Source organism: Zophobas morio, unplaced genomic scaffold, assembly GCF_036711695.1.
Source record: "Zophobas morio isolate AGI-343-1 ecotype UQ-CSIRO unplaced genomic scaffold, CSIRO_AGI_Zmor_V1 ptg000044l, whole genome shotgun sequence".
Classification (NCBI taxonomy): Eukaryota; Metazoa; Arthropoda; class Insecta; order Coleoptera; family Tenebrionidae; genus Zophobas; species Zophobas morio.
The window spans coordinates 6,170,497-6,188,036 of NW_026972149.1; the positions used below are offsets into that span (position 1 = coordinate 6,170,497).

A 17,540-nucleotide genomic window follows, 5' to 3' on the forward strand; every position below is an offset into this window, starting at 1 on the left:
TTTCACGATTTGTCACTTTTCGATTTTTTAACTAAAAGAACAAATTTATTCGAACCGAAATCTTGAAAAATTGAAAATTAGGAACAAAATTTTCAGATGTTTTAAAGTTTCGGTAAACATCGCAAATCGCTGATCAAAATTGCGTTTTACTTTCTTGTAAAAACTGGGTGACAAAAAATCAAAAATCGAAAATTAAAAAAATAAACATATATTTTCTCGATATTTTTACAATCAAATAATTGAGAATTCGGAAAAAGCCAAAATTGTAAAATTAAAAAATCGAAAGTTTTTTTCAGTTGTCCAGAGAAATCAAAAATCGAAAGACAGATCAAAAAATTGAAAATTTAGCGAGAAATTGAAGAATTCGAAAGTTGAAAAATCGAAAAACTGAAGAATCTGGTAGTACGCACTATGATAAGACTGATTTTGGCAAATGATCTACTCTCTTAAGGAAACAAAGGGCGGGTGGGTGGAGCTAGTATTTGCCAAAATAAGACTCATTTTGGCCAATGACCTAGTCTTCTAAGAAAATAAAGAATATGTCATCTGCCAAAATCAGTCTTATTTTCGGAAGTATGAGATTGATTTTTGCAAATGACATATCCTCTAAGTTTTCAAGGGTGGGTGGGCGGGGCTAGTATTTGTTAAAATAAGACTGATTTTGGCAGATGACCCACTCTTCTAAGAAAGTAAAGGGTGGGTGGGGGGGGGCTAGTACTTGTCAAGATGAGACTGATTTTGGCAGATGACTTATTCTTCTACGAAAATAAAGCATGGGTGGGTGGGGTCAGCACTTACTAAAAACAAAAAAAATTAAGAATAAAAAAATGACAAATTGACAAATTGAAAAATCGGATAAATGAGAAATCGGAAAATTGTACAAATGTATAATCGGAAAATCAAAAACTGAAACATCGAAAAATTGGAAAAAAAAAAACAAATCTTATGGATCGAATTCGAAATTCCAGTTTTAACTTTTTTTTAGTTTTTAGATTTTCCAACTTTTGAATATTTCATTTGATAATTTGTTTGACAATTTTGCAGTTTTTAATTCCAATCTTTTGATTTTTCAAGTTTTCAAGTTCTCAAGTTAAAATTTTTCCTTTTCACGATTTGTCATTTTTCGATTTTTTAACCAAAAGAACAAATTTATTCGAACCGAAGTCTTGAAAAATTGAAAATTAGGAACAAAATTTTCAGATGTTTTAAATTTCCGGTAAACATGGCAAATCGCTGATCAAAATTACTTTTTACTTCCTTCCAAAAACTCGGTGGCAAAAAATCAAAAATCGAAAATTAAAAAAATGAACATCTATTTTCTCGATATTTTTACAAATAAAATAATTGAGAATTCGGAAAATGCCAAAATTGTAAAATTAAAAAATCGAAAGTTTTTTTCAATTGTCCAGAGAAATCAAAAATTGAAGAATTCGTAAGTTGAAAAATCGAAAAACTGAAGAATCTAGTAGTACGCACTATGATAAGACTGTTTTTGGCAAATGATCTACTCTCTTAAGGAAACAAAGGGCGGGTGGGTGGAGCTAGTATTTGCCAAAATAAGTCTCATTTTGGCCAGTGACGCACTCTTCTAAGAAAATAACAGCAAATCCAAAAAAATATGATTAAAATGATAAATCATAAGTACATACTCATCATATTTTGTACATTTTAGATAGGATTTATTCAGCAAAATTTTGGAGTGACGTCATCAATTTTTTAGGGGGGAGGAGCAAATACATTTTGATAAAAAATTTACCATGCTTATCATAATTTAAAACATCTGCAAGATTTCAAAGCATTCAGTTTTGTAGATTCTAAATTAAATTCCAAATGTTATTTTATAATTTTGATTTTTTGCCAAAAATCTGGACGTTTCAGGTAAAAATTCAACACAGAGTCATAAACTACATGTGTTAACTATTAACTACGTTATTTTATACAATTTAAAACCCATTTACTATATGTATACGTCTAATAAAAATCCGGGACGGCAGACAGACGGACAAACAGACAGACAGACGGAGACGGGAGACCTATTTTATGAAAGGTCGAGAAAACGTAAAAGTAGAGAGTCGGTCGACGAACTCGATTACAATACTTCCTTCACTTCTGCTCGCGAAATAAAAAGAAACATCAATGTTTAAAGAGGAAACAAAGGTTAATCTCGAAGGCATTTTCTAACAAACACGTCTTTAATAGATTTTTACGATGACGTCATTAACTTTCTAGTGGGTATGAATGAGTAGATTTTAATTTAATCGTTGTCCTGTAATCACTAATCACTAAACAGGTCTGGTGAAGACTTTAAAAAAGTTCGTTATATCAAAAAAAAAAAAAAATTAAATATAAAACTTGCCAAGATATAGGACTGAACAATATTAAGAGTAGTTACTGGAACGAAAAACGGGTGGGTGGGCGGGGCTACTAGATAAAAGCTAAATTTGGAAATTGAAAAATAACGGTATTGTATTCCCAAAATTTTCTGAGAAAATGTAAATATAAATAAAAAAGCGACGCATTCATTAATTTTTTTAAGCTATCCGTTTAAGCAAAACTGAAAAATATGAATGCATTCATAAATCACAAGTAAAAACTCATCATATTTTGCACATTTTGGGTTGAATTTTTTCTCATCAAAGTTTTGAGCTGACATCATCAATTTTTTGGAAGGGATAAGTAAATATATTTTGATTAAAAATGTATCATGTTTATCATAACTTTAAAACATTTGCAAAATTTCAAAGCATTCGGTTTTGCAAATTCAAAATTAAATCAATTTTTTATTTTTTTTGTTCCTTCAGTTTTTCTATTTTCTAGTTTTCAAGTTAAAATTTTTCAATTTTTCAACTTTTCAATTCAATTTCTAGATTTTGCTATTTTTCAATTGGAGTTTCTCAGGTTTACAATTTTTAATTTTTCCATGTGCATTTTTTCGTTTCAGTTTTTTTGTTTTCTTTATTTTTACAATTTTTCAATGTTCCGAATTTATAATTTTTTGTTTTTTCAATTTACATGTTTGCAATTTTTCTATATGTAACTCATTAAATTTTTAGATTTTGTAGTTTTTCGATTTGAAGTTGTACCAGTTAAGATTAAGCTCCACATTAATATTTGTCTAAAAAATTCTACCTTTTAAAAATATATGTCATATGATAATGTCTTGTAAAGAAACGAGGATTTTGCAAATAAAAATCCGTGCTTCAACTCATGATGAATAAAACATTCATCACAATTGAGGAGGGGTGGGTGGGCGGGTTTATATTTTGTCCATTTTTTCTTAATATACGAAGTCTTCTTTTCCCAACAAGAAACTGAAAACATGTTTTACGTTCCTGTTGTTGAAAGAACTCTATATATTAAATAAAATGGTCGAATGTTGTTTCGAAAGAACTTCCCTCGCTCCTGAAATACAATGATAATTTTTTTTGAGTCACCCTATATACGCAAATCCAAAAAATATTAATGGAATGATAAATCACAAGTACAGGCTCATCATATTTTGTACATTATGGATAGAATGAGCAAATACATTTTGATCAAAAATTTACCATGCTTATGATAACTTTAAAACATCTCCAAGATTTCAAAGCATTCGGTTTTGAGTTCCTGATTAAATCAATAAAATAAATTTACGCATTCATTAATTTTTTTTAGTCACCTTGTATATGCAAATCCAAAAAATATTAATGGAATGATAAATTACAAGTATATTTTGTACGTTTTAGATAGGATTTATTTCGGCAAACTTTTGAGTTGACGTCATCAATTTTTCGGAGGGGATAAGCAAATATATTTTGACTAAAAATTTATAATTTAGTGACAATTTTTGTATGATATTAACAGTGAGAAAAAAAATGAAAAATTAAAATAATCGAAAATTCAAAAAATAGAGAAATCTAATAATAGAAAAATCGAAACGCTAAAAATTCGTAACATCAGAAAATCGAAAAAATGTAAAATTCAAAAATTTAAAATTTAAAAACCGAATAACGGAAAATCGAGAAATCGAAACTCCCAAATTTAAAAAATTGGATAACTGAAAAATCGAAACATCGAAAAACTGGAAAATCGAAAAACCGAGAAATAGAAAAATCAAAAGATCAAGAAATCGTGGAGTCGAAAAGTCGAACAATTGAGAAACCGAAATAGGCCAAAATCGAAAAATCGAAAAGTTAAAAATTGAACAGTTTATAAGTTGAGAAATTGACAATCAAAATATCGAAAAATCCAAATCTCCATAAATCGAGAAATCAAAAAACTTAAAAATTCGAAAAATTGAAAAATTGAGAGATTGAAAGATCAAAAGAACGAGAAATCGAAAAGTGATGAAGTCGAAAAATCGAAAAATAGAGAAATCGACAAACAAAAAGTTAAAAGTTGAAAAATTGGAAAGGCGGAAAAATCAAAAAACGAAAAAATGGAAAACTGGAAAAACTGAGAAACTGAAATAGGCCAAAATAAAAATTGAAAAACTGGTAAATCGAAAGCCTCAACAATCAAATCTCCATAAATCGGGAATGAAAAATTAACAAATCGAAAAATCAAAAGATCGAACATCTAAAACCAGGAAGTCGAAAAATCGAAAGATTAAGAAATATTGAAAAATTGAACTGAAAAATCGAAAAAGTAAAAAGGTAGACACATCGAAAAATCCAGAAGTCAAAAATAGAAAAGCCGGAGAATTGAAATAATGAAAAATCCTAAAACTAAAATATCTAAAAACTGAAAAATCGAAAAACCAAAAAAGTGTAGTCCAAAAATAGAAACCTTAAAAAATCGAAAAACTGAAAAATCAAAAACCTGAAAAATAAAAAAATTAAAGAACTGAAGAACAGGAAAATCGAAACACTCGAAGGTCAAGAATTGGGAAAAATCGAAAAATTGAGAGTTTATGAGAGTCAAATTTGAAAAATTAAAAAATCGAAAATTTGACAAAATGACAATTGAAAAACAGGAAGTCGAAAAATCAAAAGACTAAGAAATCGAAACATTTGAAAAATTCGAAAACTTAAAAAATTCAAATATCGAAGAACTGACTGAAAAATCGAGAAAACGAAAAATCTAAAATTTTAAAAATTAAAAAATCTAAAATTTAAAAATCGAAAAATCGAAAAAGTAAAACAATCGACACATCGAAAAATCCAGGAGTCAAAAATCGAAAAGTCGAAGAATCGAAATATTGAAAAATCCCAAAACTGAGACATCCAAAAACTGAAAAATGAAAGAAAAACTGAAATATCCAAAAATATGTATTTTTTTATAATTATAATTATAAATATTATATTATATATAATTTAAAACATCTGCAAGGTTTCAAAGCATTCGGTTTAGCAGATTCAAAATTAAATGGCAAAATGTTGTTTAATAGTTTTGTTTTTTTTTCCAAAATTCTGGACGTTTCGGGTGAAAACTCGACACGGAGTCATAAACTACATGTGTAGGACTGTGTTATTTTATACTATTTAAAACCCACTTATTATGTACAATTTTGAAGTGACGTCATCACATCATTGGTGGGGATGATTAGACAAATTTTGATTAACGTTTTACCATCTACATGATATGCATAATATAACTGCAAAATTTGACAACAATCGGTCTAGTACTTTCGGAGATCATCTGCCTAATACAAATCCGGGACGGCGGACAGACGGACAGACAGACAGACGTAAAAGTAGCGAGTCGGCCGACGGACTCGATTACAATACTTTCTTCGCTCGACAACTAATATCGGTACATTATTAAAGCACGAAAGTGCATATCACGGTATAAATTTCAAACGAGATTTGTTCAACGAACGCGTAAAAAAATAGATTTGTGATGTTACATTTTAAAATTTTGTTGTATGTTTATATTATAAATGGATTAATACACATTGTGAGTTGAGATCATTTAGCAAATTTCAAAATGACGTCACGAAACTGGTAGTGGGGATGATCAGACAAATTTAGTTAGCGTTTTACTTTTAGGTACCATGCACAAGATAGTCTTAAAATACATCTAAAATTTCAGTCAGTCTAGTAGTTTTGAAGACTACAATTTATTATTATTTATCTGAGAAACTAAATTTGTTTAACTGATTGTGCTTTTTTATAAATTTGACAGAACACACGTCAAATTATTGTTATGACATGAAACGTTATCTATTTCTACATCAGAAAATTAATCATTTTACACTGTATTCCATAGTTTGTACAAAACGAAAGTCAAGGTATACGTGTCTGTCTGTCCGTCGTCTGTCTGTTGTGAATTTTATAATAAAGATAACCTCTGAAACTACCAACGCGATTATTTTGCAATTTTTGGCATATTTTAACTTTATTCTATTGACAATGAAAAGCTAAGCAAAATTCGTTGATTCATCCCTTTGAGAGTCAATGACGTCATCTCAAAATGCAATACAAACATTTCTTTACCTATGGTGAAACAGTTCACTTCTGTTTCTAAGTTTATTTGAATAAATTTAAAAAAATATATTAAATAAACAAATTTTATTGAAAATTGTTTGGCTGCACAAATTTCACAAATATTCAAGAATGTAAAAAAAAATAGAAAATGAATGCAGTAGTTGCACACTTATGTCAATGATGTTCAGTGAAGTGGGAGAAAAGCCACGCCCCCATTTCATACAGACTCCAGAAGCAATAATTATCAGCTTGGGTGATGAATGATAATGCATAGGAGTATTATTGGTTGCCTATCCAAAATTAAAATTAAACCAAAAAAAAATAAAAACTGTAACACTGTTAAAAGTGAAATTATATTATCAAAATGCCATTAATAACCAAAATTCAGTACGTCGTTACTTAAATCGTTAACGTGTAAAACATAGGAACAATACAGATGAGTTCACCTAAGTTGTCAAAAATTTGAAAATACGGTTTCCTAGTTGGTTGAGAACGTATTACAAGAGACCATTTAAAAACCATTACTACTTGGAGTAAACAACAAGGAGCTAAAGTCGACAAATGGAGTAATTTATATACAGGAACTAAATGTGTGTCAAGAGAACGCATTATCTTAGTGGGGTAACGTTAAACCACATATATGCAGAAAACGTATGAATAAAAAGTTTTATTAATTTTTTCCACCACCAGTTCTTTGCAATTTCTTCATCTTCTTCATCTATTAAAGCACTTAATAATTATGAATTTTTAAACATCTTTGAAAGCCTAGAAATAATTGAACACCAACGTAAGGAATATACAAAATAATAAAAAATTATAATCTACCGAAGGATTTGTTTGACCCGGTGTGCTGTTTAGTCACATCGTTTGTGAACACGCTGTATACCCTTAAGATAAATCGTTTTTGCTTGTCTTCTGCAGCAGCGAGCGTGTGTTACGTGTTGGATAAATTAGTTTAAAGGATTTAGAAAACTGCAGGGGTTGTTTTTGTCCCAAAGGCCCCCTAGAGTCCGTGACGTAGTCCAAACTGAGCTATAAAATCCTTAGATTTCCTCATCCGGACATTCACAACTATGGAACGAGTCGTTGTTGTTAACTGGGTAGTGATATGTGTTTTGATCCTTCTCCTTGAATACATTTCTTCAGTGTCTCAAGTGAGTACTGTGTAAACACGTTACGCGTTTTTCAAAATTTACGAACCATTTTCAAAAAACAACTTATAACAAAGTGTATTTTTTACTGTTTTATATTGTTTTTTACTAATTTTTGAGTAGAACGATTTTCATCATCGACATGTCAACAACCAAGGAAATACACATGGAGGACATATAAAAGAACCATACGTGTGGCCCAGCCCCAAACTCGGAAGAAAAAAGCGCAACTCCAGCAGCAACGATTTTTATGACAATCTTCAAAAAGAGGGACTGGCTATGTTAATAATGGACGCCCTTCAAAATGGACCTTTGTCAAACGGAAACGGTAAGACTTAACTAATTCGCACCCACTGTATAACTATTTTGTTACTTCTAGCCGGCAAACGTCACGTTGTTAAATTTACGCCACGATTAGGTAGGGAATCCGAAGAAGAAATTGTTAATGGTATAAGGCCAGACGAAAATCAGTGGCCATCGGATGATTCAGCGATATCTGCAGAATATTTATATCAAAGATCGCCTCCATTTGCGCCTAGATTAGGACGACATCTGCCATATTTACCTCGCTTAAGACAAAATGACAGAATGCCATTTTCATAAATACGTGTTGTTTATGTATAAAATGCTTAATGTTCATTTGATTTGTATTTAAGGAATAAAAGAACATTCGACTATTATATGTTGTTTAATTTTTTAGTTTTTGTGGTCTGCGCAGCACCCAACGGTTTTAGCCGTATCGATTTTACAATTACAATTTAATTAAAACCAATGTTTTCTCTTTTTTGCATAAGAAAACTATATATTTAATTTCTTTTTGTAACTTTCCTATTACTGATACAAACTACTACTTTTATAATTATAAACACAGTTTTTGTATATTTTATTATGCACTAGAAATATTAGTAAAAGAAGACGTTTGATGGTTTCGTTGCTCTTTCCGAGCCCGTAGGGTTTCTGATTGGCTTAAAACTATAAGAAAACGCTTCAAAAGTGACGTTTCTGAAGAATTTTAACAATTTTCTTGTATCTACGAACGCCAGAATGCATAAAATTGACCTAAACGTCTCCTTTTCCTATTCTGAGACGATTCTGCATGCTTTAAGTGTGTTTGGTGGCTCAGAACCATCAAAAAACGTTGAAATATAGTTCAAATTCAATAAAAATCGACAAAAATACAGTTTTAGCTAAAATTTGATGGTTTCGTTGCCCTTTCCGAGCCCGTAGGGTTTCTGATTGGCTTAAAACTACAAGAAAACACTTCAAAAGTGACGTTTCTGAAGAATTTTAACAATTTTCTTGTATCTACGAACGCCAGAATCCATAAAATTAACCTAAACGTCTCCTTTTCCTAATCTGAGACGATTCTGGATGCGTAATAATAAGTAAGTTAAGATGGAGCACCTGTGATCGATTACTTTCTCATTTCTAGTACGCTGTGACATAAATCTTGCGGTTGGCATCAGTGAGTTGAAAGTGACGTCATTGACGTCAATGTCAAAGCAGTTTGTTGCTTTTTTTAACTTAAACCCATGTCACTTACATAAATAAGGAAGAACTTCAACCTCTTACTGACCGTGAAGTCGCGAAAAGTTTCCAGAATTTCACGCCAAGGGGTATGCGGATAATTTCAACTAACAAAAAATTAAACCATTAAACTGGACAGTGACTATCATGAAAACGTTTGCCACTGGCAAGACGTGTTAGCCTTACTAGTATAAAACGTAAAAAAGTGTGTGCTGAAGGGTTTAAAAACAGGATAGATATCCCCAGTAACAAGCAATATTTTTCTAATATTTATACAAGATTGATATAATATTAAATGTTGACTAGATATTACAAATATTTATATAATATTCATTTTATATTTATAAATTTATATATGAATTTCAACATATATTACATATTTATGAAATGTCTTTCTATCAAGATACCGAACAACAAAAATGAAAAAAAAAGTACCATGTTGGGACAACTTGTAGGTAATTTATTTCATAGGGTTTTTATTGGAGCAATATTAAAAATTGATTTGAAAAAATACCAAAAAATAACAATTTTATTCATCATTTTTATAAAACTTACTTAAATTTGCGTTTCACCTACAGATGCGCCTGCTCTGCTGGAACGCGTTTGCGCAATGTGCAACATATACATATTTTCTGTTATTGTTGGTGGTTCAAAAAATATTTTGTGTAAGTTCATGGTGTTTGTCCTATTGTGAATTGTGATTATCGGTACTGCGATAAATTCAGAATAGTGTAGTAAATACCGTTTTGTCAAGAAAACAGTACTAACCCTACATAACCTCACATCTACAAGCAATACAGAAAATGCAATTTTTCAACACGTAAGTATGTTTAAGAGGTTTAATATTTCTGAATATAAGCATATTATGAATGTAGAGACAAAATGATGAATGTCCGGGCGGAACCAAAAAAAAAGAAGAAATCCAGTTAGAAATTGCGGGAGATACGCAGAAATTGGATGAATTGGTAAGCATTTATTATTATTATTATTATTAACTCCTAGTATTTATAAACTAGTTTCAGACTAATAATAATGTTTATTTGCCAGAAAGAGAAGACGTAAAAAAACATGTATGCAATTTTGAAGAAATTATTAATAATGAACCAAATTGTTTTCAAGTTTTCAGGGCAAGGAAAAAATAAGCTCTCTTTTAGTGAACTCACAATTAACAAGGCTACAATATGTAAAGTTATGTGATTTCTTAAAAATTACGAACTTTGTTAGTTAATTTAATTGTAGGACCTCATTAAGCGCAGACAAAAGCAAGAATCGAAAAAAACATGAAGTATGATTTTTTTTATTTTAATGAATTATATCGCTTTTCAATGAACTGGTTATAGAGCAAATAATTATTAAATAAATATTTCTGTGTAACGATTGAAATGTAGCAGAACATTGTTATTTCCATTGACAATAATGTATTGTTATTTCATTGTAAGTTGGCAGTGTATTTTTATGTTTAAAAAATTTATATTGTGTTTCACATCAGGTGATTTTTTAAGTTTATGCTCTGGTTGGCCATGAAGCTTATGTCAGCAGTTTCAGTTTCACTGCTGACATAAGTGTCATGGGTAACTACAGCAGAAATTTAAAAAAAAATCACCTGGTACAAATTTTCAACGAACTGGTTCTAGGACAAATGATTTTTAAATGGCTTGTAATTAAATGATAAGTATAAAATGCATTTTTTTTAGGTAACTTAAATAGTTTGTTACGTACATTAATAAGTTTGTTCAGTAGAAATTGTAAGTATTAAAATAAAAAATGACCAGTACCATGTCCAAGTATTTAATTGTGCTGTGTTTAGTAAAAATAATAGATGTTCAGTAGAAATGCTAGAGTGTCTGGTTGACCTAACTGGCGATGGCACGTTTTAATGAATACTCCTATTCAGTAAAAAAATAGTAATATATAAGTACATACGAGTAATTGTAACAATAGGTAGGAAGCAATATTTTTAACAAATACTTTTATTGGAAAAATAACAAAGGCCTACCTATACATTGTTTTTGTAAAAATCAAGATAAAATTCCAAGAAAAAAAATAGATCACATTTAAACATAGAATACACTTTCGTGTATAAAAAAAATAAAAATAAACAGTAAAATAATAATAATAAACAGTCTTCACTGTTTCAATAATAACAAATAAATGATTCTAACTATATAATAAAGATTAACATGCATATTCTAAAAAAATAATGAGATTATCTATCACGTGTGGGGTGTTAACCATAAAGAACACCATAATTTTCTAACGAACCTGTTCAATTTCTACTGAACGTCTATGATTTCGACTGTACATCCAACATTATTAATTAAGCTTTCGTTATTTTTCCAGGACAATAGTTTTATTTATTGAACAAAATGAATAATATACATAACTTCCATGATAAAAACATATCGTTAAAATTAGTTACTGTAACAAAAAATTTGTTATATGGTATTTATATTTTCAAATGAACAATTGTATAATATATCGGTAAAGGTAACTTGTCGAAAAAATATTATACTGAGCAGAATATTTTTATCGTTTCAAATACACTGTTATTTCCGGTGACAATGTATTTTTGTGTTTAATAAATTTTATATTGTATTCCATACTAGTTTTTTTTTTATATTCATACCCCCTTTCACATGAACATTTATTAAATGTTCTGAACTGAATAAGTATTAAACATTGAAAATAAATATATATTCAATATTTAAAACCAATATTAATTTTCTGTCGTTACCCATATTATTTAAATGTCAGAACTTCAGTATTTATTAAATATAAAATGTTACTGGGGATTCCATAATTCGACTTTTAGCTCTACTGCACATGCGCTGTTGCAGCCGGTTCAACATTCTGAACTGAAAAACTGAACATAAATAACTTAAAGAATACTTACATTGTGGTGATGACAGTTTGCAATGAATTAACATCGGTTGTATATGTTTGTTTTTATTATGCTGTGAATATGAATACAAACGTGGTATACACATCTGAAAAAAGTTTTTAACAATAGGTAGATATAGGAAATTACAAGCTCGAAAGTACAACTAGTTTGTAGATAACCCTTATTCTACAAAGACTTCTTGCTAAATTCGTATATGTGAGCACTGCCGTATTCGTTCCACAGCGTGTTTTGCTGGTTCCAAGCTTCCCTGTAGGGTATCTTCTTGTATGATCCAGTAAATATTAAGAAAAAATAAATAAATAAGAAAAAGAAAACTGAGGCTAATATGAAAACAGTTTATTTGGAGAATTTAAATCACAATTTTGAATGCCAGATAAAAGAGAAGAAAAAAGGTCACAATGGGTACCTATGGTATGATGTAGTAATATAAAATGATACAATAATAACTGGTATGTATAATGATATAAATATATATATAAACTGAGGTCAGATCATGTCTCGGACACATTCCGTGTCAAGTTCTTGAATGAGGCATCGCATAAAGGCCATTTCTTTGCGAGCATTGTCGAACATGGTGCGAGGATCACTAGCCATGCAACGTAAACAATTAGGCGCAAAGACCATAGCCAAATTGGAAGCATCCATTTTAGTGTGCTGTATAACATCTGGTTTATTGAAAGTTTGTAAAAATCGAATTAAATAACATAACACAAGTCTATGCAATGTCGGTAAACGTAGAACTAAATCACATGCACGACGTGGAGTCATGGGCTCCGAAACACATTCAGGATATAGGGAGTCAGGTATCAAGGGTTCATAAAGTTCGCGCAACCACAGTTTAAGCAAATTCGCTGGTACGTGTGCGTCACTCGGCTCGCTAAATTCCCACCTATCCATTTGAGCCTTCAACTTATTTACCTCGTCTACGTCAGCTGATACTCGGAATATGCCTTCCGTACTTAAGCCTTGCAGACGCAGAACTTGCTGAGACAGTTCCACCTGAGGCCACGGAAGTCTTCTATTGGGCCAGCGACTAGCCTGAAGTTGCATGACTTCACGCAATGTATTGCCAAAGAGACTAGCTTGAAAAATTTGTTTACGAGCGGAATCTATGTCGTCCATTTGGGGCCTACGAGCGGACCTTTTCCCACCGGCCCCGATCCGCTCCAGACGCTGGCACGCCACAGTCGCGTAATGGTTCACCTGCAATATAAAAACACGCTCACCGACAAAATCAAGGCCAACTTGATTTTTCAATGTGATGACGTCATCACAAAATTTTATCAAAATTGATAAGTCGTACTTTGAATGCTTTACTGAGTAGAAAGTTGGGTCGCAACCAAGCGGAAAAAAGAAAGTGGAGCGAGGAGCCACACAGGACGGGACGAGATGGAGAGAGACCGACGAGTGGGGTAAATGGGAAAAAGTGAGACGGAGAGACCTCGACATACCTGTACATGAATGGGCCAACGACTGACGTCTGGAAAAACTCTTGAAAACCCTGGATCCCTATGTCGATTTAAATACCCTAAAAGCGCAGGTTGAAACGCTGGACTAGGAGGAACAAAAGCTAAAGCAATGGTCAGTAATTCCCAACCACGCAAGAGAGAATCCCGTCTTGGATTTTCCGTGGTTTGTCTACACAGTTGCACGAATAACTCGTCCCTTAAAAGTGCCTGTGTATGCGCCGTCCCAAGAATATCCATCAATAACGAATTCAGCGAGACCCCCGGTCTTGCCTTACGGTCACCCATATACATTTGTACTTGTCTGAACATATCCAAAGCTTGTCGAGCTACCGGTTTACTTGAAGCCAATAAAGGCCTTTGCAAACTCCGCGCCGACCAGCTTAGTAAATCACGAACACTAGCCTTTCTTCTGAATAAACCCCTACCCCCCAGATTCAAATTATCAGCTGCGAACTTCTCCATGTCTGCCTCCCGTTCCGGCTGGAACGGGGGCTCAGCCAGAGGCTTGAGCACCGGCACCGGCAGACGCTCCTTCTGCTCGCGCAGCTCCGTGCTGACCGAACTGGTCGGTAGATTGAGATACTCGACGGGCTTGTGAGGTAACCGGTGCGGTAAATAGCTCCCTTCTGACTGGTCAGAGTCTTCATTGTCAGGTTCGTGGCCTGTTAACGACTCGCTGCCGCTGTCCGAGTGATCGGTGTCCGAATCCCTGCTGTTGTTAAGCAGGAAGTGCTCCAAAGGGAGGAGGTGTGAGTCGTGCCAGTTGGAATACAACGGAGCTGCTTCGGCACCTCTCTGGCTAAAGCTGCTGCTGCGACACAAATCGTTGGATTTCCGTCGCAACTGCGGGGTGCTGGCGGATAAGCTGAGGATTTGCCCTCTGCTGCTGGCGGCCTCCCCGGTCTGAGTGGCTTGGTTCGAAGTGGATGTCGGGGTACAGTCGGTGTTGTGTTTCAGGGTTTGTAATTTAGCTAGAGGGATTATGTCGCAGTTGGTGGGTTTGTGCCATACTGTTCGCTGTGATGTAGCATTGTAATAGTAAAAACGAGCGGTATTTTGATCGAATAACTCCCACCATTGATTTGAATCGGTCCTTTTAACTGGAACACCCTCAGGAGGATCCCACACGAACTCCCCCGTTGTTAAATTCGCGTACATATGTTCCCCGGTTTTTGGTTCTATTATCTCCACCCATTCCACCCTGTAATTACGAAATTTTCATTTATTTGGGGCGTGTCGATTATTACATATTGATTGAGTACCTGTAAGAATTAGTAGCCATCTTCCAACATTATTTCAACACCAACAATATGATATGTAAAATATCATTCTAATAGATAAATATTGTCATTGTTTTCTTTCATCATTTTGTTTCTAAGTGGAAAAATCAATGGAACCATAACAAAACTTGGTGGCCTACAACTCCAACAACCAGGCCACCATCATTTTCACAAAATATCAACGCCATTGTTTATGCGCGAGTGCGGTGCGCATGATAAGGTACATGCCACTTCAAGCTGACGTCGCACGATCAAATTGACATTTTACCCGGGCTTAATTAATTTCAACAATTAATTAAGTCATTAATTTGTCAATAAATTTTATTGTACACGATGAATTAGAAATAGCGCATATATTCCTGATAGATGACACTAAAACACGCATCCAGTGGTGGCTCGTCACTAGCAGCGAAACACAATTTTAAAATTTTTAACCCGACTTGAACCTTCCAAGAAATTAACTTAAAATCAGGAAAGTTCGTAATCTTTACCACAGTTATGTCAAAAATAGGCGTACCATGAGATTGTATTATATTATAAGGAAAAAATCCATGTTTATTATTATTACTATGACTTTAATTTTCGAAATAATTGAGCATAATTAAATTAAATTAGTTAAAATACCCCTAATAAGGACGCATGCTTTGACTCAAATCATTAATTCATGTCTCTCGGATGGTTACTTTCTGGACGAATGATCTAATCTAAACACGAAATACACAGAATTATAGACGTACCTCTGTGGTGTTTGCTTTCTCTAAAATCATAGAAAATGTCGTCTAATCCGAACAAATTCGAACTATCGGAAGCATTTGACAGCTTAAGTCACGATGATGTAATTATCATTTTCAAGTAATGCAAGTTTAGTAATAAAATATGTGTCAAATAGCAATAGGAATTAACTAATTGTTTTTCGTGCTAATCATCCCCACCAATAATGGGATGACATCATCGTCAAAATTTACATTAATAAATGTTATTTACAGTTTAAAAAATATATTCCTGCACTTGTAGTTTATGAATCCATGTTGAGTTTTAACCATAGACTTAAATATAGATTGTTATGTATGTATACCCTCCTAAAAAATGATGACGCCATTTTACAATTTTACCGAATTCTTTAATTTTTATAGAATAATATACAACATATTCCTGCAAATGTGGGGTTTAATCATAACAACTTTTCTTAATGTACCTATATAGTTTTTTTTCGAAAACACGATACTTAAAGACGTAATTCTAATCTAAAATTCACTGTTTGATATTTTAAGTATTTTATTGTTGAAAGATGACTAGTATGTTACGAAAAAAAATCAAAGGATAAGCCCCACCCACCCACCCCGTCTCAATTGTGACTAATTTTTTTCTTCGTTGTTAGACGGAGGGCGGAGGTTACATGCAGAATTCATATTTTTCTTCAAGAAATTAGCATCTGAAATATCTTTACTATTTTGTAGAGAAATATGGATTTTGCAGTTAAGCTCCGCCCGTCAAACTGACAACAAATTAAAAATTCATCAGAGTTGAGATAGGGCGGGTGGGTGGAGCTTAATCATTGACATCTTTTCTTAACGTACCTATATGGTTTTTTTTTCAAAAACGCGATACTTAAAACATAATTTCAATCTCAAATTTTAAGTATTTTACTGTTGAAAGAAGACTAGTATATTACGAAAAAAAAATAAAAAATTAAGCCCCACCCACCCGCCCCAACTCAATTGTGATTCATGTTTGTATTCATCGTGAGACGGGGGGCGGAACTTAAACGCAGAATTCATATTTTTCTACAAGAAATTAGCATGTAAATATGTTAAAAAAATGAGGCAGTGCAAAATTGTAGTATCTTTAATATTTGTAGAGAAATATGAATTTTGCAGTTAAGCTCCACCCCTAAATCTGACATCAAATGAAAAATTTATCAGAATTGAGATAGGGCGGGTGGGTGGGGCTTAATCTCTTACATCTTTTTCTTAATGTATATAGTTTTTTTTCAACAACACGATACTTAAAACATATTTCTAACGCCAAATTCACCCTTTGATATTTTAACTATTTTACTGTTGGAAGAAGTCTAGCATATTACGAAAAAAAAATAAAAGGATAAGCTCCACCAACCACCCCAACTCAATTGTGATTATTTTTTTTATTCGTCGTGAGACGGGGGGCGGAGCTTAAACACAGAGTCCATATTTTTCTTCAAGAAATTAGCACGTGAAATATGTTAAAAAAAATGAGAAAGTGCAAAATTGAAATTATTTTACTATTTTGTTGAGAAATATGGATTTTGTATTTAAGCTCCGCCCCTCAAACTGTCAACAAATGAAAAATTAATCATAATTGAGATAGGACGGGTGGGTGGGGCTTAATCATTGACAATTAATGTACCTATGTAGTTTTTTTTTCGAAAACACGATACTTAAAACATAGTTCTAATCTCAAATTCATTCTTTGATATTTTAAGTATTTTAGCCCCACCTACCCGCCCCAACTCAATTATGATTAATTTTTTTATTCGCCTTGAGACGTGGGGGAGTTTTAAGTACCGTTTTGAGTACCGTGTCGTTGAAAGAAAACTACACATACTAAGAAAAACATAAAAAATTAAGCCCCACCCACCCGCCCGATCTCAATTGTCACGAATTTTTTATTGGTTATGAGATCGAGGGGCAGAGCTTAAATGCAAAGTCCCTATATTTGAATCATGGTCGTATTGTAGAAAATACTATTTTGAGAGAAAAATTGGGAATGAATATTCTTAATCTCCTAAGAGCAAAAGGATATCTAGGGAAAAAGAACAAAAAATA

At 32.5% G+C, this 17,540-nt stretch overlaps 2 protein-coding genes and 1 long non-coding RNA gene across 4 annotated transcripts; 2 read left to right on the forward strand and 1 right to left on the reverse strand.

Annotated features, from left to right (window-relative positions):
• The first annotated feature begins 7,480 nt into the window (after positions 1-7,480).
• On the forward strand, positions 7,481-8,238 carry LOC135141465 (PBAN-type neuropeptides-like). The gene is made up of 3 exons (XM_064072583.1): positions 7,481-7,561; positions 7,682-7,886; positions 7,938-8,238. Exons 1-3 carry the CDS (start codon positions 7,481-7,483, stop codon positions 8,159-8,161), a joined length of 510 nt encoding a protein of 169 aa, XP_063928653.1. The 3' UTR covers positions 8,162-8,238.
• A 1,454-nt stretch (positions 8,239-9,692) lies between these two features.
• Positions 9,693-11,685, forward strand: LOC135141434 (uncharacterized). Of its 2 annotated transcripts, XR_010282387.1 has the most exons (4): positions 9,693-9,905; positions 9,961-10,050; positions 10,102-10,268; positions 10,325-11,685. It is a non-coding gene; the product is annotated as an uncharacterized LOC135141434 (long non-coding RNA). The 2 variants fall into 2 exon arrangements; XR_010282386.1 differs by having other exon boundaries at positions 10,102-11,685.
• Positions 11,686-12,308: 623 nt separating this feature from the next.
• On the reverse strand, positions 12,309-14,949 carry LOC135141463 (rho GTPase-activating protein 39). Its single transcript, XM_064072581.1, has 3 exons — positions 14,719-14,949; positions 13,439-14,657; positions 12,309-13,190 (listed from the first exon to the last, which is right to left on the reverse strand). Exons 1-3 carry the CDS (start codon positions 14,736-14,738, stop codon positions 12,474-12,476), a joined length of 1,956 nt encoding a protein of 651 aa, XP_063928651.1. The 5' UTR covers positions 14,739-14,949; the 3' UTR covers positions 12,309-12,473.
• Positions 14,950-17,540: the final 2,591 nt, after the last annotated feature.